We start from the raw sequence: 26,923 nt of genomic DNA, 5'->3' as shown, positions 1-26,923 counted from the left end.
CCAAACCATTCAAAGCCACCATTTTATTTCTTTCACTTCTTTGACTTTTTCAAGAGATTTTCTACCTATAAGCCTTTATTAGCTCCTCACTCATTCAATTTTTTTTTCAAGTTCTATGGGCTAGGCTATTCAATTTTATCATCAAGCACATCTCTTGTTTTTTAAGCACATGTATTGACAACCTTACACACACCTTTCTTATCCTTTCTTTGATCATTTTCTCCAAAATACACAACCCCCCAAACTTATGCTTTTGCCTATAATCCATTATCTAGAATTATGCAACGCATCAAAGGAGGTTAAGTGCCAAAAGAGAGGTTTTCAAAAGGGTTTAGGTATTTTAGCATGATTATCATTACAAAAAGAAAGAAAGAAGGACAAAAAGGTTCAAATTGGTTAACTAGGGAACAATGTTAAGGTGGAAATTTGGCTATGTGATGGGTCAAAAAGGGCCTTGGGTCATCCTCCAAACCAAGCTTGTCTAGAATTTCGCTTTGAATACACTTGGGGCAAGTTCTAGACTACACAAATGCACAAGAATTTTTTAAAAATCTCACCACTCAATGCATCGTACTCATAGAGCAAAAAGTTAGTCTCCCAAACAATTGGAGAAATTTGAGCTTCATAAGTTACTTCGAGTCAATGACTCCTCCTTGTAAAGAGAGAGCCAAAAATTGAGTTTAATGCTCTCACTCAAAAGAAAATTCAAGACATCCTTGATCTTACAACTATATTTTTGGTTTTTCTCAAAAATATCTTATTCCTTGCCAATGACATTTTAAAAGTATTTTTGAATTTTTGTTTCTTCCTAGTTAACCAAAACGACTAGATACTTCACCTAAGGATGTCGCCTTGTCATCCCTCACGGGTGATTTATCACTTGGTTCGACAAAGAAATTAAACTAAAGTACAAATAAAAGATCAAAAGAGAGAGAAAATAAAAATTTGCTCCTTAGGAAAGAACCGAGTTTCAAAGAAAACCCTTGGAGTTTATTAGACACGTAGATACAAAAGGCGACAAGAGTAGTGCGCACAATTGGATACCACATTTAAATTGAGCGCATGACACAAATTCAACAACAAAACGATAATATTTGACATTATTATCAAAATGACTAACAAGGGCCCATCCAAAGCAATGTCAATAATAAAAAAAACATGTCCCACATGGGATAAAGTACACAAACATCAAAGTAATAAAATAGAATATGTCTCCACAATTTATCAAACCATATGTCATAAAATGAGATAGTAGGTACCGACCATCAAATGAATTATAATGATACCCTACTCCCCATTAAAAACATTGCATTGTCCCTAATGAAGAAATAAAAGAGAGTAAAGGAGGGTAAAGACTCCCTGTGGCGCACTAGGCACTCGGGTTCATGTCGGTAAATGATCGTACTGTCTCAATAGGAGCCTCGTTAGACTGGGCTCCTCCCATCGAGTCTGCTATGAAGGGTGACTCATCATCCCTGGATAATTTCTCATGGCAAGTTTTTCCTTGGAGACATACCTATGAGAAACAAACAAAACAAAACAAAACCAAAACAAAAGACAAAAAGTAAAGCATGTTTTTGGAGTTTTGTTAGTTAAGAAAGAAAATAAAGATAAAAAAAGAAAATAGGATGCAAGGTAACTCATCACTAGAGTCCATGGGTTTTATTTATTACAACACTTAATTATTTAGGCACGACAATGTCTCACATTCTTCACATTTCTCAAAACTATCTCATAGGACATCTATAACCTCCAATGGAAACAAGAATGACCAATACCCTTAAGGATGATGTCATCCAATCTATCATAGGGCAAGTCAAACACTCATTTTTCTCGGTTAGGCATAGTGACCAACAAGAACCATGGATGCCATATTTCTCAATAAACTTCTTCAACCAATGACTACCAACTATTTCATTATTAGGTTCAATTGGACTCAAAACGATGATAAGAAAATGACCACACCATGCCCTAAGGAAAGTCACATTGGCCACTACAAGCATACAACACATTCCTCTCTTATTGTCATTTCAACAAACATATAGCGGGCATGCTAACTATGAACTTGGAGAAAGAGAATAGAAAGCACAAAAGAACAAGCTCATTTCACCAAATCATCTTCAAACACATTCAAGATGCTTATATTATTATAATTGAGCCACCCACCATACAAAATAAGCAAGAAAGGTTTTAATGGACATTTATCAAGCACATGGTGCACTAGCTTCATTTAAGAGAGTATCATGAATCAAACTAGTGAAACAAGGCACCAATGACCATATAATTATTCCAACAAGTATTAACATCTCAATAAGCTCACGAAAACCAAATTCAAATGATCAATCATAATGAGGTATGAAGCACAATATCCATTTTCAAGAGAAGTTAAAAATAAAATCATGAAAGAGCATACCTTTCTTGATGTAAGAGAAGGAAAAAAGTGAAGAACAAGTCCAAAAGAATTATTACACTTCTTGCTAGCTCAATTATTGACAAAGAAAGAAAAAACTTTACTGTGAGAGAAAGGATCCATTGGAATAGAGTTGTGATGAAAAAGTTAAGTGTTAACTGCTTTTGGCTCTCTTTTATGTGTTTAAAAAGATTTTGGGCTGACCGGGTCGGGTCAGTCCAACAAGTCCAACCCATTTTTGAAACATCACACAATTTAAAAAAAAATTACGTACCCTATTTTCTTTAAATTTGCGACTGGACTGTTGAAGCAGTTCCAACGCATACCTGGACAGTTTGTAGCTGCTCCTAAGCGTCATTTTTTAACCAGCCTACGTCCCACATGTGATGGACCTGCGACTGAACTGCTTAAGCAGTCCTAACGCACTTCGGGGCAGTTTGTAGCAGCTTCATGTGCGTCCAACAAGTGACTGACCTGCATCTCGACTGCTGCAGCATGTCCAACGCAGGTCCAAGTAGTTTACCTGCATTTTTGGCTGCCTCCTGTGTTCCAGATGCCTTTGATATGCAACTGGACTACTGCAACAAGTCCAGCGCAGCATCAAGCAGTGTAGCTGTTGTGATTTCAATACCAAAGAAGGCTATCTGTACCCCAAATGCTTAGCACCTGTGGCTGGCCTGCTCAAGCAGGTCCAGCGCATATCGCTACAGCTTAGTGCCCAAATTTGTGTGTTAAATTTTTGGTTTGTGGCTTAGTTTTGAGCTTTTGAACCTACTTCTCGCACCCCGATTTTGCTATATTACCTGCATCAATCAAAACTAAGTTAAAATTAATATCAAAAATATTAAAAACATCATAAATAAATCTTGGGTTGACTCCCAAGAAGCGCCGTAGTTATAGTCGTGACACAACATCATTTACTCATCATTTTGGATCTTTGAAGTGAAATGACTCAACCTTAGTCGCTCTGGGTCCACCCACATAATAATGCTTCAATTGTTAGCCATTCACCATAAATTTATTCTTCTTGTGATCTTCCAACTCAATAGCTCCACTCGGGTAAACATTTGAGATCACGAACGGGCCTGACCACTTCGATCTAAGCTTTCCCGCAAAAAATTTCAATCTTGAATTAAAGAGGAGGACATCATCACCCACATGAAACTCTTGCTTTAGGATTTTGGCATTATGCCACCTCTTCATCTTCTCTTTGTACAACACAGAACTTTCACATGCTTTGAGTCGAAACTCATCCAACTCATGAAGTTGATTCACCCTCGATTTTAAAGTATCCTCCCAATCCATATTCAACTTCCTCAAAGCCCATAAAGCCTTATGTTCTAACTCAACTGGTAAGTGAAAAGCCTTCCCAAACACTAATTGGTAGGGGGACATACCAATAGGAGTTTTATAGGCCGTTCAATATGCCCAAAGAGCATCATCGAGTTGCCTTGCCCAATTCGTACGACCAACATTCACAGTTTTCTCAAGGATGGACTTGATTTCACGATTCAAAACTTTAACTTGGCCACTAATCTGGGCCTGATAAGGAGTAGCAACCTTATGCTTCACCCCATATTTATCAAGCAAATCACCGAAGACCCGATTACAAAAATGAGAGCCGCCATCACTAATAATTACCCTTGGAGTCCCAAACCTTGTAAAGATGTACTTCTTTAAGAAAAAAGTGACACTCTTTCCCTCATTGTTCGTTAAAGCAATGGATTCCACCTATTTTGAGACATAATTGATGGCTACCAAGATGTTTATTACCATATAATCTTACAAAGGGATCCATGAAGTTGATTCCCCACACATCCAATAGTTTCACCTCGAGATTGGGCTTAAGATGCATCACACGCTTCCTCGAAACACCACCTTACATTTGACATTGAGGACATATTTTGACCAACTCATAAGTATCTCTATGAAGGGTAGGCGAATAGTATCCACTTTGAAGAACCTTAGCGGTCATTCGGATCTCACCATGATGACCACCGAATGGAGATGAATGACACGCCTCAAGAATAACTCTCATTTCTACCTCCATGACACTCCTACAGATCACACCATCTGCACACTTCCTAAATAAGAACGGTTCATCCCAAAAATACTTTTTCATATCAAATAGGAACTGCTTCTTTTGATAATGATTTATCTCATCGGGAAGCACACCGCTCATAATATAGTTAGCATAATCCGCATACCAAGGTGTTATGCTTCCTGAAAATGACATGACTAGCTCATCGGGGAAGGTGTCATCAATATCAATCTTACCCAACTTCTCATGATTGGATTCAAGGCAGGAAAGGTGATTGGCTACTTGATTTTTGCTCCCCTTTCTATTTTTCACTTCAAAATTAAAATCTTGCAAGAGAGACATCCACCTAATCAATCAAGGTTTTGCCTTTTTCTTTTCCATGAGATATCTAAGAGCAGCGTGGTCCATGTGTACAACCACTTTCGTGCCTAACAAATAGGCCAAAAACTTCTCAAAAGCATACACCACTGCTAACAACTCTTGTTCTGTAACCGTATCATTACGTTGAGCATCATTCAGCATCTTGCTTGCATAATAAATCGGGTAGAACAACTTCTCTTTTCTTTGGCCCAAAACCACACCTAGAGCAACACCACTTGCATCATACATTAATTCAAAAGGTGATGACCAATCCAGAGCTACTATGATAGGAGCCGACACAAGAAGTTCCTTGAGGCAATTAAAAGATTTTACACAATCATCATCAAATTCAAATTTTGCCTCCTTTTCAAGAAGCTTGCACAAAGGATGAGCGATCTTCGACAAATCCTTAATGAAACACCGATAGAACTCGGCATGACCAAGAAAACTTCTAACGCCCTTCACGGAGATCAATGGGGGTAACTTAGCAATTACCTTAACTTTTGCTTGATCCACTTGGATGCCCTTTCCCAAAATTTTGTGGCCTAGAAAATGCCTTCCTTGACCATGAAATGACATTTTTCCCAATTCAAAACAAGATTAGTCTCCACACATCGTTCAAGGACTTTACTTAAGTGAGCAAGGCAAGAATCAAATGAATCCCCAACTACGGAGAAGTCATCCATGAAAATCTCTATTGTCTCCTCTACCATATCCGCAAAAATGAACAACATGCATCATTGGAATGTGGCCGGTGCGTTGCATAACCTAAAGGGCATGCGCTTGAAAGCAAATGTGCCAAAGGGACAAGTGAACGTGGTCTTTTCTTGGTCTTCCGGGACGATGAAAATTTGATTGTACCCGAGTAACCATCAAGGAAGAAATACCAACCTCGACTGACTAGTCTATCCAATATTTGATCCATAAAGGGCATGGGAAAGTAGTCTTTCTCGGTCCACGAGTTCAATTTGCGATAATCCATACATAGTCTCCAACCCTTGATCTGACGGATTGGTACAAAATCATTATTCTCATTCGGGATCACCGTCATGCTGCCCTTTTTAGGAACACATTGAACCAGACTTACCCACGTGTTATTGGAAATTGGGTAGACAATTCCCATATCAAGCCACTTAATAATTTTCTTCTTGACCACCTCTTGCATTGGTTGATTGAGTCTTTTTTGGTGTTCCACACTAGGAACATGATTAATATTTAACTTGATTTTATGAGAGCAAATTCCGAGAGAAATGCCTATAATGTCCGGGATAGTCCATCTGATAGCACGAATGAACTTTTTCACAATTGATTTCAAGGCATCCACTTGATAAGGGTCAAGATCACCCGCTACAATGATTGGCAATGCATTATCTTCACCCAAGAAAACATATTGGGGATGGGATGGTAACGACTTAAGTTTGAGTTGAGGTGGTTCAATAATATACGGTTTGGCGGGTGGACTCTCATGGTTTTTCAAATCAAGATCCAATTTGATCGGGTTCTTAGTGTAAGATCCAAGAACCGTCAATGAAGCTACCACCTCAGTATGTTCTTCAACCACCTCACTTCCAAAGTTCCATAATACACCCACCAAGGGTTCATTCATAAGATCTATTTCAACGGTGTTAGCCACCTCATCATCAACTACATCAATCACCAAAATAACTTGTAAGTACATAGGTTGCTTCATGGACTTACACACATTGAAAGATACTTCTTTATTGTTTACCTGATATTTCATATCTCCATATTCCACATCCACTAAGGCCCCTTCGATAGATAAGAATGGTTTACCAAGAATGATTGGGACCTCATGATCAACCTCACAATTGAGAATCACAAAGTCAACCAAAAATAAAAACCGATCAACTTTTACCAAAACATCATAAAACACACCAATGATCTTTTTTATTGAAAGATCGACCATTAAAAGCCTTATAGTGGTAGGCTTAGGAGCACCCAAACCTAACTTTTGAAACACGACGAAGGACATCAAATTAATACTTGCCCCAAGATCACATAATGCTTTTCCGAATTCGTAACCCTGATAGTGCAAGGAATAGTGAATGCACCTGGGTATTCTTTCTTCACCATCATTGTGCCAGACATTATAGCACTATAATTGTGGGGTACCTCAATTGTTTCAAAATCCATGACTCGCTTTTTTATAACCAAATCCTTCATAAATTTAGCAAATCCGGGCATTTCTTGTAAGGCTTTTAGCAAAGGAATATTTACCAATAAATTGCTAAACTTTGCAAGAAACTTCTTCTAGTGATCAGTTTAGTGTTGATTTAGTTGAGAGAAGGATTCAGTACCGAGTGAACACAGAGATGGGGTCATTCCTGCTAACATAGGGTTTGACCCTTTATAGTAGTCCCTGCGTTACAGAACTACGTAGCCAGCATAGGGTAAGTTATTCTCCTGCCAGATTAGGGTTGACACAACCTTGTTAGTATCCCTTGGCAAGGTTCTAACATCCTTCCAACTGGGGTCACAGGTTGGACCGCAACTTAGTTTATAAATTGAGGTATGTCGGTTAGATGAACACTCCCACAGTTATAATTTTAGTCTCAGTATTCAGTAAAGAACTCAGATAGTTCTACAGAACCAGGGCTATCAGTTATCAGTTACATAGCCATCAAAATTTAATACTTCAGTATCAGTCTAAACTTTCAATTATCAAAACTCAGTACTTTAGTTTCAGTCTAACTCAGACAGACATTATATGGGCAGTATTGCATATTCAACATGTTCAGTAGTTACAGTTTTGCATGTACTCTTATCCAGTTACTTCATGATATTTATTTAGTCAGTCATCATCTCATGCATATGAACCCATGTATATCAACCTACCTCACTTAGCATACCAGTATATTCCACATACTAATGCATACTCTTTCTTTGTGCTATGATGTCTCATATCATAGGTTCGGATGCTCAGGATCCTAACCGTACTTAGCAGCACAGGCTATTAGCAACAGATTTAGTGGTGATTCCTCATATTTTGAGGACAAAGTTTATCTATATCAATATTTTAGCTAGCTCAGTAGTTATTTCAATCAGATTTAGTTGGGGGTTTATCCCATCAACTCCATATTCAGACAGTTAGAGGCTTTCAGACTAGCACAGACAAATATTTAGTTTTTCAGATGTTATTATCAGTACATTCAGTTATTATTTTAGTATTTTAAGAACCTTGTCATATTCAGTTATACTTCCGCATATGATTTTAGTTTTATTATTCAGTGCTTACAGCAGACACCAATCATAGGTTAGCTTGTGGTCCTTCGAGATTGTAAGCACCGTGTAACGCCCAAAGGATAGTATCGGGGCATTACAAAGACCCAAAAGGTGAGCTTATGGTGGTTAGCTTCTAGTACTAAATAATAGGCATTAGACATTTTGAGCTGAAAAGAGGCAAGCAAATGAAGGGAGGTATTATGGGTCGACTACAAGAAAAACAAAGCTTCGTAGACTTGGTCAAGTTGCTTATAGAATGCCGATGACTATTTTCCACAACATAAGTAAAGGGGAGAGGGAAGCAAGGCATAGTAAGCTTTATAAGGCCGACCACTACATAATTCGTTGTTGGAGAAATCTCAAAGAGTTTCCCTTCATTCATTACTAAGCCAAGGTCCCAGGTCTCCGAGTCAGCCCGCGCTTTTTTGAAGAATCCTACACCCATGGAATACTACCTGGAAAACCTTTCTTTTCCGTCCGAGCTTCATGGGCGTTGCCCTGTTCCCCAATAAGATGTTTGGATATGAGTTATACTCTGCGAGGAGCTAAACGGGTGTATGGCCTTGCCTTGACATTTGACCTTTTTTCCCTTATTACTAGGAATGCTTAGTGACAACCTCTCAATTGTCACTGTCTGGCCTCTCTTGCTACCACGGTAGCACCTAGTGTGGTCAGCACTAATCATGTTCGGGCAACGAAGCTTACACTCATTCAAATTGGTTCATCCTACTATTCCCTGGGCCTTTTGCTCTTCTAACGTAAAAGGTGGTCGGCCATTCGTCAAGGCCCAAGAATCTGCTGGACATCTCAGTGGTGGGATTTGATACCTACATCTGATTGATGTTGCATGTTAGTGCACCCCTAACATAAAATAAAAAGGAGTTTTTCCGTTGTGGGTCGCTTCGCACAAGACATTTCTTAGGACCAATAGTTCACATGACAGATATACGATCTACTTTGCACGTTCCATTCTTCAACCCTATGCCTATTGGCTTGAAAGACAAGCTACCTTGATCCGTCTTCGGCTCTGATTTGTAATGCCCAGAAGCTCTAACAAGCCCTAAAGTCTCTTTCCACCTAAAACTCTGCCAAGAGAGCGTTGCTTTACGTTTGATTCTATGTACCCATAGAATGTTATGCGTTCTCCACTTTCAGATCTCGTAAAGAAAGAACGTGTTTTTCCTTCTGACTTTCTCTCTCATTCGCGAAGAGAAGAAAGTGGGCTTTGCTCTAGCTTCCTCTATCCTTGGGAAACCAAAAGAGCTACCAAAGAAAAGGGATGCAGTCTCTCCCTTGGACTTTAGAGAGGAAAGGGCAGAGAAGAAAACGTCCTTCATGCAAGTTTCTTTCCTTCCTACGTCCTTACTAGTAAAAAGGGGGCTTTTGACCAAAAAGGCATTCTGGTAAGAAGGTCGACCACTACATAAGTCGCCATCCACCCAGGAGAGAAGCAAACTACTCTTTTTTTATCCTCTTTCTCGGGTAGGGAAAAGAATAAAAATGGATCACAGATGGTAGTCGTGGTTGTTTTTGATTCGAGGATCTTACGCAATAGAGCGAACTCTTCTATCGTGTTGCATTGGCGGACCTTCCCCCTCCGGGGAACCATTATACCAGAGTGATCTAAGAAGATCAATTACTATCCTTTCTACAACACCTATAGATGAAGTGCTTTATTTCAGATTAATTCTTTACTGCAATCGCTTTGATCTACCCCCTTGGTGAAAAAACGTAATACGCCCTGAGGAATTCCTACCAGCAAACTTCTCTGTACTCAAAGTGAATTGTCTCAGTTCTCTCCTTTATCTCATTATTTATCTCATAATCATTCGATTCTGCCCCTAAGGCTAGCTCCTACTTCTCATTCTTTTCCTGACGGATAGGATCCTCCTTGGTCCTTTTTACATAGCACTCTTAGCCGCTCAAGAGGACTGGCTATCTTTCTCTTTACTTACATAATTTCTTTCTTTGTTGTTGAAGGGTTCTCTTTTTTGGCTGCTCCCACGATAAGTTCTTTTTGGTATTGTAATAATATTGTTTGCCACTCTTTGGTCCGATAAACCAACTCCAACAAAACCCAACACTTAAGATGACATTACTTCAACATTCAATCGCATAGTATTAAAGGTAGTAAGGCTGGCAGATTAAAATAGTATCAGCCATTGAAAACTTACTTAATCGATCAGGAACTAGACAAATCACAGGTCGATATAATAGTAGCTCCTTTCGAAGGTAAAGTGAACTCCTAACATTCCTCATAACACCGGATATCTCGTATGAGAGATTCCACAAAGAATGATTGCTTCGTAGTTGTTCCTTCTACAACAGAACATGTTACTGCTTAAAGCAACAAAAAATGGCTAAAGATCATCCCAAGATCAAAAAAAACACCAGCCCACATAGGCAACAACAACACACTCCAAATATAGATAAAAAAAGGGATAGCAATTAACTACTAACCCTTTCGTTATACTGTATAAAACCTAAGCTGATAGGAAAGAGTTGTGGCCACCAGGCGAGAAGGACACCAAAATGCATCTATAGTCTATACCAGTGTCAGTAACAGTGAGGTTTCTTTTTCCTTAGCCAGAGACGAATAAGGCCAGTAAATAACCTTTTTAAAAATTAGAAGGGAAGAAAGAGCCAATTAAAAAGGCTTTAAAGAAGAGACAAAAAAATTATTACAAACACAACAAAGAACTTGAAAAACGCCCTCTCATACTTTCTCAACTGATGAAGCGAGCTAGGTTTGAGGGGAATCAGAAAGGGATCGAACGCTCTATTAGTGGTCAACTGCCACCCTTTCGCTTTGGATTCTCTATTCCCCCACAAGAAATATCGATTGTCCTTACCATTTCAGTTCCCACTCTCAAGTGAGAAGGATATTCTATTGCTATCGACTCTAGTAGTATTATTTATTCATATCCCTCAATCAAGCAAGCGAAGGGGGCTAGATTGTAACTATTAATTCCTCCACAATTCCTTACCTTAAGTGGTGGGATAAGCCAATAAAGGGGGAAGGTCTAAAATTCTATAGTGAACCATCGAAAAAGCTGGACAAATAGGAGAAAACCGTACTATTGTGAGAAGAAAAGCTTCACGCTTGGGTTGTGCTCTTGGGGTATTAGTTTACCTTGCTTTAAGAGGTCTAGTAAAGAGCTTTCCATCGATCTTTCCTAGGCTATCAGATCCTTTACCAATAGATGGGCTCGATTCACTCATTCTTGTCTTTACTTTAAAAGAATAGAGCCTTAAAAAAACATGAGGGACAAGAGTTTACGATAAGAAAATGAGAAAGATAGAGTAATAATCAGCTAAGGAGAGAATCTAAGTTGAAGCTTCCACCATTTGTCTATCGGGAATCTTGCCAATATTAGCTCGTGGATCAACTATCTCTAAGCCTTCCTTGAATGCTTGAAGGATTTACCTCATCTAATGTTTCCACTAGTTTTCAGATATAAACTCCAATTTCTCTTTTTGCTCATCAGGAGAACTCTCAATGGATTAGTTTTTAGGAGTCGAGGTGGAAGTATATAGGGACTGGGGAGAATAAAAAACTTCTTTATCAAAATTAGTCTCATTCGATACATGGCCAATGAGGAAGGCTCCAAAAAGAGAAGAAGTGGACTGAGACTCCGAGGGAGATGCACCTTTTCACTCTGAAGGTTAGGGGATAGGGTTGGTCGAGAATTTCATTACCTAAGTACGCCACTATAGCCATAAAAGGGTCATATCTTGTTGAAGAGGAAGTGAAGGGAGTGAGACCTTGTGGAGTAGGTACGAAAGGGGAGCCTCTTCAGAGGTAGTTAAAACCCTTTATTTTAGGGAGGCAAGATAAGATCTTTCTTTTAGGATAGGACCATATACCCTAATTGAGACCCGGAGGGAAGCTGGATCTACTCTAAAGTATAGTAACCGTACTTGCCTTTTTCTTAGAGTGTATTAAGAAAGAGAACTCAGATGAGAACGTAGTCTTGCTACATCTCCTAAAGGAGAAGAGGCTAATCTATCTAACAAATAAGTTGGATCCTCTAGAGTTAGATCGGGTGGAGTAGCTACTTGCCTTCCTGGTGTCCAAAGAAGTCTGTTGGTACAGATGCCATATGAGATATGAAAGCAATTTTTGACTTAAAGACTACTAGTTGAAGTAGAACCGACTCTAACATTTGACTAGAGAGGTCAGTGTCGGGAAAGCAAAGAATAGAATATCTGTTCTGTAACAAAGAAAAAGGTTGCTTGATTATTCTTTTCAGGAGCAAGACATAAGGACTCTGTAGATCGAAGAATTCATGTTCTAATGCTTGCACGGGCTCATCTGCTTCCAGTAATCCAACAAAGTGAGTTTCACATAAGGAAGATGGGTTTGTCAATCTTGAACTGATTGATCTAATTGAGCTGCGAGGTTAGTCTTCTAAGATCAACTTGCTTCAAAGTTCCCAAACACTATTTGTAAATTTCAGGAATGACCCTATCAGTGATTATGTACAAGGCTTATCTAACAAATTGAGTCTTCAAAGAAAGGTTTCTAATAAATCTTCTAATTGAGGTTCTAGATTCGTTCAAAAAGCAGAAAGGAATAGGCTAAGGGTCATACCTTAATGATCCCTAACCATATTGATGTTCCTGAGTTCTAATCTTTCTGGTAGCCAATGATCTAAGGGAGCTAGCAGTGCAAAAATACTCAAAAGTGGTATGCACACATAAAAAATGGTGGGACGATGTCTTTTTCTATTTTGTTCCTTCTTTGGCAAGCTTGGGAGTTTCCTGATATAAGATCCCTGGGTACTATTTCAAAGTTTATGTAAATGCCCTATCTTTAAAGAAAGCTGCTGACTTAAGGTATCCCCTGATTCGAGGATGAGCTAGATTTTTGTATGGTGAAGAGGAAAGGAAGAAGTCATTGTAAAGAAAGTCGCCATTTACCATTTTCGTCGCCTGTCTAAAGGCTTATTGGTAGTTCTTAGGTTCTCTATCAGTAGAGTGATTGCCAAAACCTAGGTATGTTTTCAGAGAATAATAAGAAATACAGTTATAGATTTTAGAGAATATCCTCTGCAGCTATAGCTACATGGAATCCAGCTGCTTAAAGATAAGCCCCCTAACCATTCTTCCTTTCCTGCCCTGAAGTAAGGGAATCCGCTCTGACCCACCACCCTGGTAGGAATTGCCAGATTTATAGTTTATGAATCCTTGTAATACAAGTTCTTTCCTTTAACGATGTCTACTTCCTATTCAAGTGCCACTTATCTTAACACAACTCGGGCTAATCGACTCTTAGCCTAGCTAGACCTGGTGAAAGCAATCAAGCCAAAGCAAGACTGATTCCTTCAACGGTAAGAGCTGCGAATGAAATAGTAGTGGGTATGCTGATATTTTCCCTTATCTTATTGTTATATTACCAGATTTTATTCTTTCGGTTAGGAAGGAGGTTCACTTAGAGCTTTTTCGAGAACCAAAGTATAAAGAGGATCAACTCCAAACAAGGCAACAGATATAAAAGACTCGGCTGGACAAGGGGATCTACTTTCATTACCTGGGAAATATTAGGAGGTGCGTTACCGTCCCGCCCCACTTATGATCTTGCCTTGAATCTTCTAGTTAGTGGACTGGTCTATTACTGTAGTATGCTTCTTACCAGTTATGCCAAAGAGAAAAATATGGAGGATTGATCCTATTTACTGCTAATCGTGTAGTTTTCTTCCAATGATAAGGCTTTCGGGCAGTGGAAGTGGTCTTCCACTTGAGTTCCCTTGTCAGTTGGAGTTCTAACAGTAGGAGCGCCAAGGTAAGCCCTTACAGCTATTGAGATATATCTAGTGGAAATACCAATTTCAAGCTATCCGGTATAAGTCTTTCGTTCTGCCAACAAGTTGGTGCGTGCAGCCTGTGGGTTAGACTGCCCTAAAGCGAGTAGGATTTTACTCATATGCAGTTGAAAAGTTTGAAAATTAAAATAGATTTAAGCATGAAAATTACTTAAACTATTTATATTTTAAAAAATATAACTAAACACAATTCTATAAGTTTTAACTATAACCAACAATGTCTAAATTCTACATCAATGTGGTATTTTCTGAAATAAAATATGACTTTTAAAATCCATTAATTTCTTATATCATCTTTTTGGTTGAAATTAAAAACACATTTGACTTAAATTTTATTATATAGGCTTAAAAAATTATTTTTTCTGAGAATTATAATATTTTAGTTAACTTCTTTAGCAATTTAGGCCCTATTTGTTTGTACTTAATGGAGGTATGAATCTGAATGGTTTAGACTTCAGCTCATTAAGTGCATTTATTTTAAAAAAAAAAAGCCTCTTAAAATTTCTAAAAATCTCTTAATCGCTCAGATATGAAAAAGAGTCTGAATGGCATTCAGACTCTTTTAAACCTAATTTTTATATCCTAAAAAATCTCAAATTTTGTTATTTTTTCTCTCTAAATACGTTGTCTCTCTGCCTCTCTGTTTAACGTTGTTCTCTCTCCCTCTCTTCAACGTTGCTTCCTCTCCCTCTCTTCAATGTGGCTCTCTCTCCCTCCCTCCTTTCACGTTGCTCTCTCTCTTCCTCTTCCTCTTCACATTGATTTCCTTCTCTTTCAGGTATGATTCACCAAAACTTTTTATAATTATTTTATTATCAATCTGTGCATTCACTATTTGCTGCTCAAAAACTCTAATTTTTTGCTTGTAATTTTTTGTTTTGATTAAAAAATTTATAGTTTTTTGAATAATAGTTATAGTTGAATAATAGAGTTAAGGAATATTTGAAATTGATATGCACATATTATTTAGCCTAGCTAATCATCCTCCGTAATGCTCTTTCTTTGTTTGTTCTTATTGGGTTATTCTTTGCTGAAAGAGAATTTTCAACAATCGATTCGCTAGTGTATATATGTACTTATGCTCTGGCCATTAGTGATCGGATAGTATATCGGGGTTGTCACAGATAAAAAGTTACAGGCTATGTGTTAATACTCCTTCGAATGCTTTTCGTGGAAAGAACCAATTAATATACTCTATCTAGAAGGGTTGATACTCTTAGTCGAATACTGTTGAAAACATGAGTTATTGATCTGTTATGTGATGGTTTGCATAGATATAAACGATGTGCAATCGAGAGTCTAAGTGGTGCAGTTTGTGTGGTTTATCAAATTGCTTTTTGTGTTGTCAGATTATTGTATTGGTGTCAAGTGTAAATTAATCCTGATCATCCTTTCTGTACTGTTGGGACTATTGGATACCTAGTATCTTAAACTTAGAATTTATCAATCTGAGTAAATTGGTTCAGGTCGTATTTTATTACTTGAATTTTCTATCTTAATATAAGCACAAATAGGATTATGGTATGAGATACTCTAAATTAAACGACTTTCCTTATATTAGATTGAAATCTCTTTTGATTCCTCACTATTTTACCTTGTTTTTATGTGCAATACCTAGAATCTTAAAATTTCTTTATTTATTAGAAAACTGAATCATGCAGTAGCTCAACATGTTTTCTCATGGAGACCTTGATTGTTATAGTGATAGTTTTGTTACAGTGCTTTGTGTGAATCTATTTAGAGGTAACAGAACATTTTTGTTTACTAAAAAAATATACCAAATACGAAGACAAGTCCAAGTCAATCTTATTCTAATTAGGAGATTAATTCCAGTAAGAGTTTTTTTTACTTTTTTCATTTTATTAATTTTATATTTGATAATGAAATTAAAATTTATATTTCAGTTATGGAACAAACTAATGACAGATTGATTTGAAGAATGGATGTTCTAAAAACTTTCTTAGAATCTTGTATTCAAGATGTATCATTCAACGGGAGATATGGAAGTAGTTTGAAAGCCGAATCATGGGATAAAATTAAAGATGTCTTGGCGACTACACATAAATTTGTAGCTATACAAAAGAAAATGAAGAGCCAATACGATTATATAAAAGAAAAATATCAAGCTTGGTTGCCACTAACTAAAAAGACAGGCAATATTTATGATCCAACAACTAATACCATTCAAATGTCTAATAGTAAGTGGGAAGAATATATAAAGGTTAGTTCATTATATAGTATTTTTTTCTCCTTTTATTTTACTATAAAGAGAACAGTTTAAGGTGTATATAAAAAGTATACTTCTTATATTTGAATATATGCCCATCCAAAAGCAAAAGTATTGAAGAGACTATCACTACCCTTTCCAGAACTTTGTACAATACTTTTTGAGGGTTCTACTGCAACAGGTGTTCATGGTTGGAGCTTAAGTTGTACAACTCCGCGGCCTGGTGCCCCTTCTGCATCTACTAATATAGATCTTGATGATTTACAAGATCTAGTTAATGAAAAAATGATGAAACTTTTAAAGATTTCCCATCTCAAACTTTAATTTCAATTGAAAAAAAGAGTTTGGGAAAGAAAAGAAAAAAACATCATCTCGATTTGAAATTGATAAGAAAATAAGTACCGCATTGAAATTATTGATTAATAAAAATAGTACACTTGAAGTTGAGGAATGTATGAAAAAGTTAGATGGACTTGGATGGGGAGATCCGTTGTACTCTGCAACTGTTAGTATACTTTGTGAAGGTAATAGCTATCGAAAAATATGGATGAAATTAACAGAGACTGATAAATTAGAGAATTGGGTTAAAGTCACGGGAAAAAAAATGGGTATTCTTTAATTTTATGAATTACTAGTATATTTATTAGAAGCAGATTTCAAGAAATCTAGTTTTTCTTTTTTTTTTTAGTTAATTTTTATAATAATTTTGAAACTTTGTAATGCTATATGTGATGCTTATGAAACATGTTTGTTGGTGAACCCTATTGTTTTTATGTTTTGCTATGTCTGAGGAGTATAAAAAAATTATAGTCACTTTGTTATTATTATATATAATTTCTGATCTTACAAAATATGTAGCTAGTTGTACTTATTATTGTGCATTATTTTTTTATTTTTAAAACAGATTCGACATGGATATTGATGATCAAATATTATGGTTGATAAGCCTATATTAACAAAGGAAATGTTATAGACTCACATATGATCGAAGAAATAAAGATTTAACATCATCTTTATCTGATAAAAAATATACATTAGAATTGTTGTTCGATTCTAATCGATAATGTATAGAATTGATACGCATGTCATGTGATGCATATGTTCAGTTATGTTAACATTTTAAACAAAATGGATGACTCACTAATAGCAAACATATATCCGTCGAAGAAAAGATAGGAATGTTTTTAACTATTATAGGACATAATGAGCGTTACGTCGTTATTAAGAGAAGATTTCAGCATTCTTCGCAAGCAGTGCACAAGTATTTTCATGAAGTTCTTGAGGCAATGATGAAATTTGCAAAAGAGATGATTGCACCTACAACATTTGATTCGAATATGAATATTTCTGGTGCTCATAATAAGAGGTTTTGAAAAAATTTTAAGGTACTATTTTTAAATTATTAGAATAGAATTTTAGAAGAATATTTTTTATTATGTTGACATAAATTTATAAATTGATAGGGAGCAATAGGTGCACTAGATGTGACATTAGTACACGTTGTTGTTCCTGCTAATCAACAAATTGTTTACAGAGGAAGAGGAAAATGTAAATGCTATCAGAATGTTCTGGCAATATGTGACTTTAATATGGTCTTCACTTATGCTTATGCTGGATGGGAAGGGATAGCACATGATGCACGAGTTCTAACAAAAATTGTATCTAATCCAGATAATGGCTTTTCATTTCCTCCATCTAGTCAGTAATACAATTTAAATTATTAAAATAATTATTTAGCCTTTTAATATGATAAAATAACTTTTTTATTTTAACGTCAGATAAATATTATCTATGTGATGCGGCATATTCTAATACTCGAGGATTTCTAGCACCATATCGCAATATTAGATATTGGTTAGGAGATTATCGTCATAGGCGTGCCATAACTAAGGAGGAAAAGTTTAATCATGCTTATGCACAACTTAAAAATGTTATTAAACGTTCTTACGGAGTACTGAAAGCAAGATTTCCTATATTGGACAAGATGGCTCCATATCCTATCAATATCCAAAGAGATGTTGTTATTGCATGCTTTGTCGTTAATAATTTTATTAGGAAGGAACACATCAATGATGAATTGTTTAATCAATTTGATACACCTCTAAGTAATATTTGATGAAGAAGGACTACAAAAAGAAACATTGGAGAAAACAAACGGACCTAGTTGGACAATTGAAGATTCTCAGATAATGCACAGTATTCGTGAGGAACTTGCACTCAAGCTAATGCAATGAAGTTGAAGCACTTGAGAGTTCAATAATTTAGTTATTTGATTTTTTTTCATTAGTGAAATGTTAAAATTAGATAATTATTAGTTAGTTATTCAAATACTTTAATATTTATGCATTTAAGTCAAAATTATATCTGACTAATTATTTTAGTTTGTAGGATTAGTTTAATTGACAAATTAATTTGTGTTAAATTTAATTTTTTATGATTATATTTTATCACAATAATTTTTAATCGATATACTTTTTTTTATAATTTAAATAGTTCAATAATTATATTTAACATAATATATTTATTTATATCTTTAAATATTTTAATTATCACTCAAATAATGTTTGTTGTTTAAGTTAATACTTTCTCTAATTTTTTTTTCATATAATATAATATTTTATTACTTTTTAAATTTGAATTACATATTTATTATAAATAAATTAATTACGTATATTCAGATGCTAAAAAACAAACAATCTTAATCATTTAGTATTCAGATCTAAAAATAATATTTTAATCATTCAGATATCCATTCAGATTCAGACGTCTTAAATCTTTTAAAAAAAAAAACAACTGCACCCTTAATAGGAAAGAAAAAAGAATTATCTAGTTGAATAAATTTATCATTTCATGTAAAAATTATAAAAAGAAATTCACTATTGAACTTTATTATTTTGAATAAATCTTTTTGTTTGGATACAGAGTAATGAAGCAGCGAAAGAATATTCTTCACAAATTTTGCTGCAAAAAAGAACTTTATTATTGCTTCAAATAGCAATAATAAAAATCCAAAGAAGAAGAAAGTTGCAACTCATTATTGTGGTCGTAGTATTTCTTTGAAGGAATACATCATTCTTCTCATACTTTTGACCTTGGTCTGGTAATAGTATAGATTGATACAAGTGTGGGTACTGATGATCCATTGACAAATAAAGGAAAATGTGGAGGCTAAACGAATCCATATTGGGTGATAATGAAGAAGACGATCTCTTTGGTGGCCAACAAGCCCTCTGCTCTCTTTCCCCTTTACAGGTACTAATAATTTCACTCGACCTCCATTTTCCCCTCTAAAGCCCAAGTTGATTTTTCGGGATAATTTGGGATTTTGATCGTGCAGAGAGTTTATGGTTTCGCTGCCTGTCTGCTCGCCGGCTTGCTTTGTATGTTCCTGGTATGACCACCTTACTCACTCTCTCTAATCTTTAACACAAACCAAAATCAGACAATATCTTCGCTGATTGTTGTTTTTGCCTGCAGTCAATCATTGTGTTCATCAAGCCCATCAAGTTTACCTTGCTATTTACTTTTGGCAACATGTTGGCCATTGGAAGGTATGCCACAATCTGCTTCGGGTTTAACAATATGGAAGTTTTGAATTGTTGCAACTGATTAACCATACAGTTGGTTGTTGCCATTTTAAAATTGTTCAAGTTTCAGTTTTACTTCTACCCTGAATGAAGAAGAAGTGCATTTTAAAGTCAAAATATGACCTTTATCTCCATTTTCTTTCTTTTCTCATGTTTCCTTTCCTTTTACTTCCTCTAAATCCTAACCAATTTATCCTTATGTCTGGTTGCTAGAAGGTTGGACTTAGAAATAGAAACGTGGCTCTAAAACAAATACCACAAATTGCTTTTGCACAGAGTTGCACTATAATATTTCCATTTCTTCAACAATAACTAGTTGTTTGGTATCTAGGTAGATTTGTTAGTTTTTTTGCCTAATTTTCTTACCTAATTTGAGGTTTAAAGTATTACAATAATTACTCTACTTTTTCTATATGGATAATTTTAAAAAAAAAACTCATCTATATTTGGCTAACCTCTTTCTTGGAGGAAAGATTTTGTACCTCTATAAATTGAACATCCCTCTTCTCATACCAAAACATCGTAACATCCACAGTGTAGTCCTTAAGAGCTTTGTTTAGAAGGATATTTTTTTCTCTCTATAGTTTTTCTAATTTTATATTAGTTTTTTTATATGTAGGTCTTGACTAAACAATATTGATATATTATGATTGTTTTAGTATCGTTTTATGTGTCTTCTGATTTATGACCTTTATAGTTTGCAACTATTAGCTTCCGCATGACGCCCTCTCGATTTTGATCCCAACAAGATTTTTATTGTTTTGATAATAGCCATGTGTTTGAATTTCATTCATCTTACACTGTCTCTGTTTTGAACTTGGATATTCTCACTGCAGCACAGCTTTTCTCATTGGACCTGTGCAACAACTATCAATGATGATGGATCCTGTTCGTGTCTATGCCACATGCATTTATGTGGGATGTGTTGTTTTAGCTCTCATTTGTGCACTCTTGGTAAGTGTCTGTGCTGTACAATGGATTATCTATTAGAGTGATCCTCTTCCTAAATGATGGATTATATATGAGAGTTCACTTCCTCTGATATACTAGGAAAATCCAGTACTCTTTTCTTTTATTTGCACTCATCTTTTCTGGACCTGTCGCAAATCAGCTGCTCTCCTTCTTTTTGAAGGAAGACAATGCGACAAATTCATATATTACTGCATCAGAGATATCTTCTTCCTTGCTTAGTCTCCTTTCCAAGGAGGAGGCTGTCCTGTAGGAGTTCCTTATTTCTACGAGGAAGTTGTTTGTTATAGATGTATGTAGTGTTGTTAAAAATCCATTGCAAGGAAGAATTCCTTCTGCGTCCCAATATTCTTTTTTTCTTAGATAGATAATAGATCAACTAAAATAATGGTCATTTCCCCTCTCCCTTCCGCTTGAGCCTTGAGGGAAGATATCTAAAAAGCAGAAAGACATTATAATCATCATCACAGCCAGTTTGACAAGCATTCCTCTCTCTTGTTATGAGGGGAAGATGAATTGCTTAGCGAGATAAATTTTGCTTAATAGTAGATTTAAGGCGGCGATGTTGAAAATTTGACCCTGAAAGCATATTATTTTCTTGCTGTGTGATGAAAAACATTTATGTCCCTTTTACTGTCTTGTTACTGCTTCTCATGGTCCGACTTCTCTCTGTATCAAAGATATTATATATATATCATTATTCACTCTACGTTGTTATGTTACTTGCACTGACGTACAATCTGTCTTCTGTTTATTATTTACGTATTTCTGCAGATCCACAGTAAGATTTTGACACTACTTGCAATCATATGCGAGATCTGTGCCCTTATCTGGTCAGTTGCTTATCTCCCTATCTATCTAGCATATTTTATCTTGCACATACTGTCTTTCTACAATCTACACCCTTTTTAAACTAAGTTACATTTTATCCCAAAAGTAGGAAAGGAGATGACAGGGTTCTGGTGTAAGGATAGAGCTATGTGTTTCCATCTTAATTGTTAAGTTGAAATTAAAATTTAATTGCACAAATTACAATAAGGAATTAAGGAAAATGTATCAACAAATGTTTTATTTGTGGTTTATACACCTTCCTTGGTCACTTGCTGAGCAAATTTGGGTTAAAAGTATCATTAAAAGTGTCATTTTTCTTAAGAATATCTCATCATGGTCGTAGTATTTCATGAGGTATGCGAAAGCATGCATCAAATTAATGCAAAGGTGGCATTCAGATCTGCTCAACCTCTCCATTGAAGTTGCCTCACCACGTCCAGTACTTTCAATCATTTTATACATGTTCTTTCTGCAACTTTTGGTGCCTAACCCTGCCATACATATGTTGTTATGCCGATAAGAAACTACTTAGTGTTTGAAAGTGTCGAAAAAAGGTCTCCATCTGTGATTTCTTGGCACCTTTTATAGATTAGGCGTTTTTTATGCTGAAATAGGTACGAGAATAGAGATAATAGGGTTGGTATGTTAGGAGAACTCACATGTCAAATGGAGGACGTGGGTTGGGTTTCTTCCCCCCCTGTTTGTTTTGAGGCAGTCCAGGCTACCTGTTGTCTATGAAAGGGAAACTGAAGATATAAATGGATAAAGTTGTTGCTTAATGATGTTGAGATTCCATGATCACGTTTTCTTAATACATGCCAGTTAGGGGCGTTCATGGTTTGGTTTTTAACCAAACCGAACCGCGATCCAAACCAAACCGATTAAAAAAACCGATATTTGGTTAGGTTTGGTTTGGTTTGGTTTTGAATTTTAAAAACCGATAATAATTTGGTTTGGTTTGGTTTTACTGTAAAATAACCGACAAAATTACCAAACCGAACCGATATATATATATATTATAATTATTTATGTATTATTCATAAATACAACATAAATATTTGTTACATTTTATATTTTAATCATGATTTAACTTTAGTCATAACTCATTAAGTCATGTCTTCATCTAGTTGATAATACCTTATGAGATTCTAAATGAATTTCGCACTTTGAATGACAAATGATACTAATTGTGAAAATAATATCTTATTGTATATTGAAATTTATAGTTGAGATTCATTTGACTATAAACAATTACTAATTTTAACTTTGTTTTTGAACCTTGTTGAGCAAGAAGTTTATGTGTTCACCTTTTGGGGAGTTTATCATATTATTCTGTTAAATGTAGTTTTTAAATATTTTTTAGAAGCGTTAATATGGTGTTGTTCATAGCTTTGCCAAAGTATAACACTCAGTTAACATCTTAGTTTCAAGGTAGAGATACAACAATTGGTTAACATCTCATATATTAGATTGAATTTGTTTTTTTAAATCTTCAACTTTTATCATTAGCTAAAGTTATAAACCGAAAAAACCGAACCAAACCGAACTAAACCGACAAGAACCAAACCGACAGTTATTTTTTTGTTTGGTTTGGTTTGGTTTTAGAAATTTAAAAATCGACTAAGTTGGTTTGGTTATGATTTTGACCAATAATCGATCCAAACCGACCCATGAACACCCCTAATGCCAGTAAATGATAAGTATTCAGATTGATCAGTAAGAAAAGTGACCAATTTTTCTGTGGAGGTGGCGAAGGGATGATAATGCTTTGAAGCTAGGATAGAAAAGGCGAGAAAGGAATTGTTTCTATTAACTTTAAGGAGTGTCTCTCTCTTGTCTGGCTCGATATGAACAAGGTGGGCTGGCAGACGCGCAAAGGGGCGCGCCCACCTCTGCTTTGTGCAGAACTGAAAGCTTACCGCAATCATAGTGGTAAATTAAACCAACAGAGAGCAACCGTAGTTTTTGAAGATCACGTAATCCCCCTTTTATTAAATTTCATCTTACTGCTAGTCGTTATTCCCACTGACCAGTTAATCTGCAGTTCACAGTCATGCTTTATTCCCTTCTCAAATTGGAAACAATGAAAGAAGAATGGTGTGAAGCTTTAGTGTTCTTACCTGCTAGAGCTCCCATCTTTTGATTCTGTTTTATTTCAGTTAAATTCCGGACCTTTATCAATTTGTTCTTTGTCACATACTCTTGTTTGCGAATTGCCTTTGGTAATCCCCTTCTTCTTTTCAGTCGATCCTTTCCTTTGCTTAGGTCCACTGTTCTTGTTCTGGTTGTTCCGAAGGTACACCCGAGGCTTTCTTATGTAGCTGCTGTTGAAGGATCAAATCATTCTAGAAAGTGAATTTAACACAAGCTTTTCTTTTTTCCTATTCATGGAAAATATAGTTCAGGCGAACTCAGTACCTCTAGTATGTATAGTTGCATATTCTCCACACTTACCTTTTACTTTTCTCTTAATTACTTAGAGTAGGATTTTTGATGTCTTCCATCTTTTGATTTTCACTAATTTCTAAATGTTGCTTTGACTAAAGAGATACTGCGTAGATAGAGAGAGGGTAGTGATAATGGAAATATGATAGGGAGAAACTGTTGCAGTGGAACAAGCAAGTTATTAGAGGTTTTCTATGTTGAGCCACATCTCTCGTTGGTTTGTGCGAACAGCGATTGCCTCCTCAAGAAGTTGTTGTCGTAGGGACCAAAAGATGCACCTAGTTGAGTCCTCCATAAAGATGCAACCACTTGTATCTTCGGTTGAAAATGCCTACTTTATTGTTTCAAAACAAGTGAAAGTATCTCCATTGTTTCCCCTTCTCCTTTTTTTTCTAAAACTATTTCTGAAAAGAAGTTACGTTGTGAGGTTTGGGGAGGTAAGAATTAGAACCCCCCCCAATCCCCCCACCCCCCGCGGCTTGAGACCAAACAACATAAAAAAAGAGAATAATATAAGAACAAGAAACAAAAGATAGTAATAAAAGAACTAACAATAGCAAAAACAAGATTATCACCAAATAATACCACCAACAATCTACCCGAAACCACAAACAACACCCAAAAACTCCAAGAACAAAACAAATGCTCTTATCTACTAGCCCCCTTCCTACTAACCTTCTACCCTAATACGTGTCTTCCACTTCTTCCTATCTAGAGTCATGTCCTCGATTGAGTTGTAACTGCTCCATGCCATGTCTAAGCACCTCTCTCTCATTTTTCTTCGGTCTACCTCTGCCTCGCCCGAATTCATCCTTAGCCAATCTCTTGCACCTCCGTGCTGGGCGCATCCGTGCTCCTCGTTATCCATGGCCGAATTTTCTCAACCTCGCTTCATGTATCTGATCTTCTACCGAAGTCACTACCACTTTGTCACTTATAACCTCATTTCTGGTGCTATTCATCCTAATAAACTCACACATCCATCGTAGCATCCTCATCTCCGCCATCTTCATCTTTTGGTTGTGAGAATTTTTTACTGGCCAATACTCTGCCCTATACAACATAGCTAGTCTAACTGTCACTCTATAGAACTTGCCTTTTAAGTCGAGGGGCACCTTCTTTATCACACAAGACTCCGGATGCGAGCCGCCATTTCACCCACCCTGCACCAATACGATGGGTGACATCCTCGTCAATTTCCTTGTATCATAGACCCATGATACTTGAAACTATCTCTCTTTTGAATAGTGTGAGTATCAAGCTTACACTCCAAATATTCTGTCTTGGTCCTGTTCAACCTAAACCCTTTAGACTCTAGGGTTTGTCTCCAAACCTCCAACTTAGCATTAACTTATCCGCGAGTCTCGTCAACCAAAACTACGTCATCCACAAATAACATACACCAAGGCACCTCATCTTGCACTTTCTGCGTCAAAACATCCATCACCAAGGCAAATAAAAAGAAGGATCCTTGGTGCAACTCCATCAATACGGGAAAGTTCTCCGAGTCTCCTCCCACAGTTCTTACACGAGTCTTATCTCCACTGTACATGTCCTTAATTGATCTAGTATACGCTCTAGGAATACATCTAGCCTCCAAGCACCTCTGTAGAGCCTCCCTGGGTACTTTGTCATACGTCTTCTTTAGATCGATGAACACCAAGTGTTAAGGACTTCTTCTTCTCTCTATACTACTCCATCAGTATCCGAACGAGATAAATCACCATTAGCAAGCATAATTAAACAGTCCCAGCATAGAATTGATTAGTATAAGGTTGAATCAGCTAGATTTGGCAGTTGAAACTAACTTACCCACTGTATTCAACCACTGATCCCCAAACCCAACTCGTAGTGAAGCCTCTTCAACCAGAGAATGAACAATTTCTTCGATCCATCCCCTCTCATATGCGTCCAGTACACTGGCACCCATATCAAATACTGGCCCATCACACCCCTCCCTCTTCACACACATCTGTATACGCTATGCACCAGTAACTTGTTTTTGTAGGACCTACTTAAGACTAGGACCTACTTAAGACAAAACTGGTTTAGTTTGCTGGGTGATCCCGATACACTTGATAGAAAGTGATCTTGAAGAGGAATTTTTTTCATGTTAACAGATATATGCATATTATACATTTTCTTAAAATTGAAAATTGAGAAAATAATTGTTCAGAAAATGATTGTTCGAAACTTCCCAAGAACCAACCAGAATCCTTACTATTTTGCTGCTATTGTCTGGTTTCAGGTACAGTTTAAGTTATATTCCTTTTGCTCGTAGAATGGTTTCAAATGTCACTATCCGCCTTTTTGACACTGAAATCTAGGGGATTCAATTCTGAAGCAACATTACTCCAGTATATTTATCAGTGCTGGACTCTAGTCTACTTAATTTGGAAGAGGTGCTGCCCCGCTGATTATTTGAAGAGATTGATAATTCTTTCTGGTTTCCCTCTGATGACAGAAGGAACTCCACTTTTCACTCAGGTGTGAATGAATTCATTTGGACTGTTAACTTTTTGCTGACATAGGTTGTACCCTCTGGTTTCTTTTCATTTCGGAAAGTTATGGTTGCTTTCTTCTTGTGCTGCCTGCTCACCTAATAGTTGCCCCATGTCATGATTGTCAAATGATTTCATTGCTTTCCCTCACACTGCAAATGTAAAACCATTGCTGAAACAAATCACACTCTTGTCGTATATCTGCTCTATTTTGTTCTTTTGTCTTTCAACTGTTCTGTTACGTTTTTGCATTATGAGCGAATATATTTGGTCTTTCTGATATAGTTGCTTATATTTAGGAAACTACATCAGAAATGGCTAAAATAAAAAAAAAGGCCATGTTATTGTTACTTGTTTGCTCATAAGATTTAGGAGATGATGCAGAAATGATTATTCATCATTTCCTCTACCCGCATTCTCAACACTTACATCTATCTGTACACTAGTTCATGTTTTCATGTCGAATCCTTCTTGTAGATATCAC

The 26,923-nt window shown here is 36.3% G+C and overlaps 2 protein-coding genes and 1 pseudogene across 3 annotated transcripts; 2 read left to right on the top strand and 1 right to left on the bottom strand.

Annotated features, from left to right (window-relative positions):
• Positions 1 to 8,387: 8,387 nt before the first annotated feature.
• On the bottom strand, positions 8,388 to 11,276 carry LOC124896830 (annotated as a pseudogene).
• A 6,008-nt stretch (positions 11,277 to 17,284) lies between these two features.
• Positions 17,285 to 17,812, top strand: LOC124896829. The gene is made up of 2 exons (XM_047408671.1): positions 17,285 to 17,472; positions 17,641 to 17,812. The coding sequence occupies exons 1-2, from the start codon at positions 17,285 to 17,287 to the stop codon at positions 17,810 to 17,812; spliced, it is 360 nt and encodes a 119-aa protein (XP_047264627.1).
• Positions 17,813 to 18,997: 1,185 nt separating this feature from the next.
• LOC107863134 (vesicle transport protein SFT2B) lies at positions 18,998 to 26,637 on the top strand. 2 transcript variants are annotated; one of them, XM_016708931.2, is made up of 6 exons: positions 18,998 to 19,358; positions 19,444 to 19,497; positions 19,584 to 19,657; positions 20,530 to 20,647; positions 21,437 to 21,495; positions 26,187 to 26,637. In XM_016708931.2, exons 1-6 carry the CDS (start codon positions 19,266 to 19,268, stop codon positions 26,263 to 26,265), a joined length of 477 nt encoding a protein of 158 aa, XP_016564417.1. In that variant the 5' UTR covers positions 18,998 to 19,265; the 3' UTR covers positions 26,266 to 26,637. The 2 variants fall into 2 exon arrangements, with proteins under 2 accessions (XP_016564417.1, XP_016564418.1); XM_016708932.2 differs by having other exon boundaries at positions 19,028 to 19,358; positions 20,535 to 20,647.
• Positions 26,638 to 26,923: the final 286 nt, after the last annotated feature.

This window comes from Capsicum annuum, chromosome 3, assembly GCF_002878395.1.
Source record: "Capsicum annuum cultivar UCD-10X-F1 chromosome 3, UCD10Xv1.1, whole genome shotgun sequence".
Lineage (NCBI taxonomy): Eukaryota > Viridiplantae > Streptophyta > Magnoliopsida > Solanales > Solanaceae > Capsicum > Capsicum annuum.
Note: the sequence above shows the minus strand (reverse complement) of the source record. Positions and strands in the feature narration are given on the sequence as shown.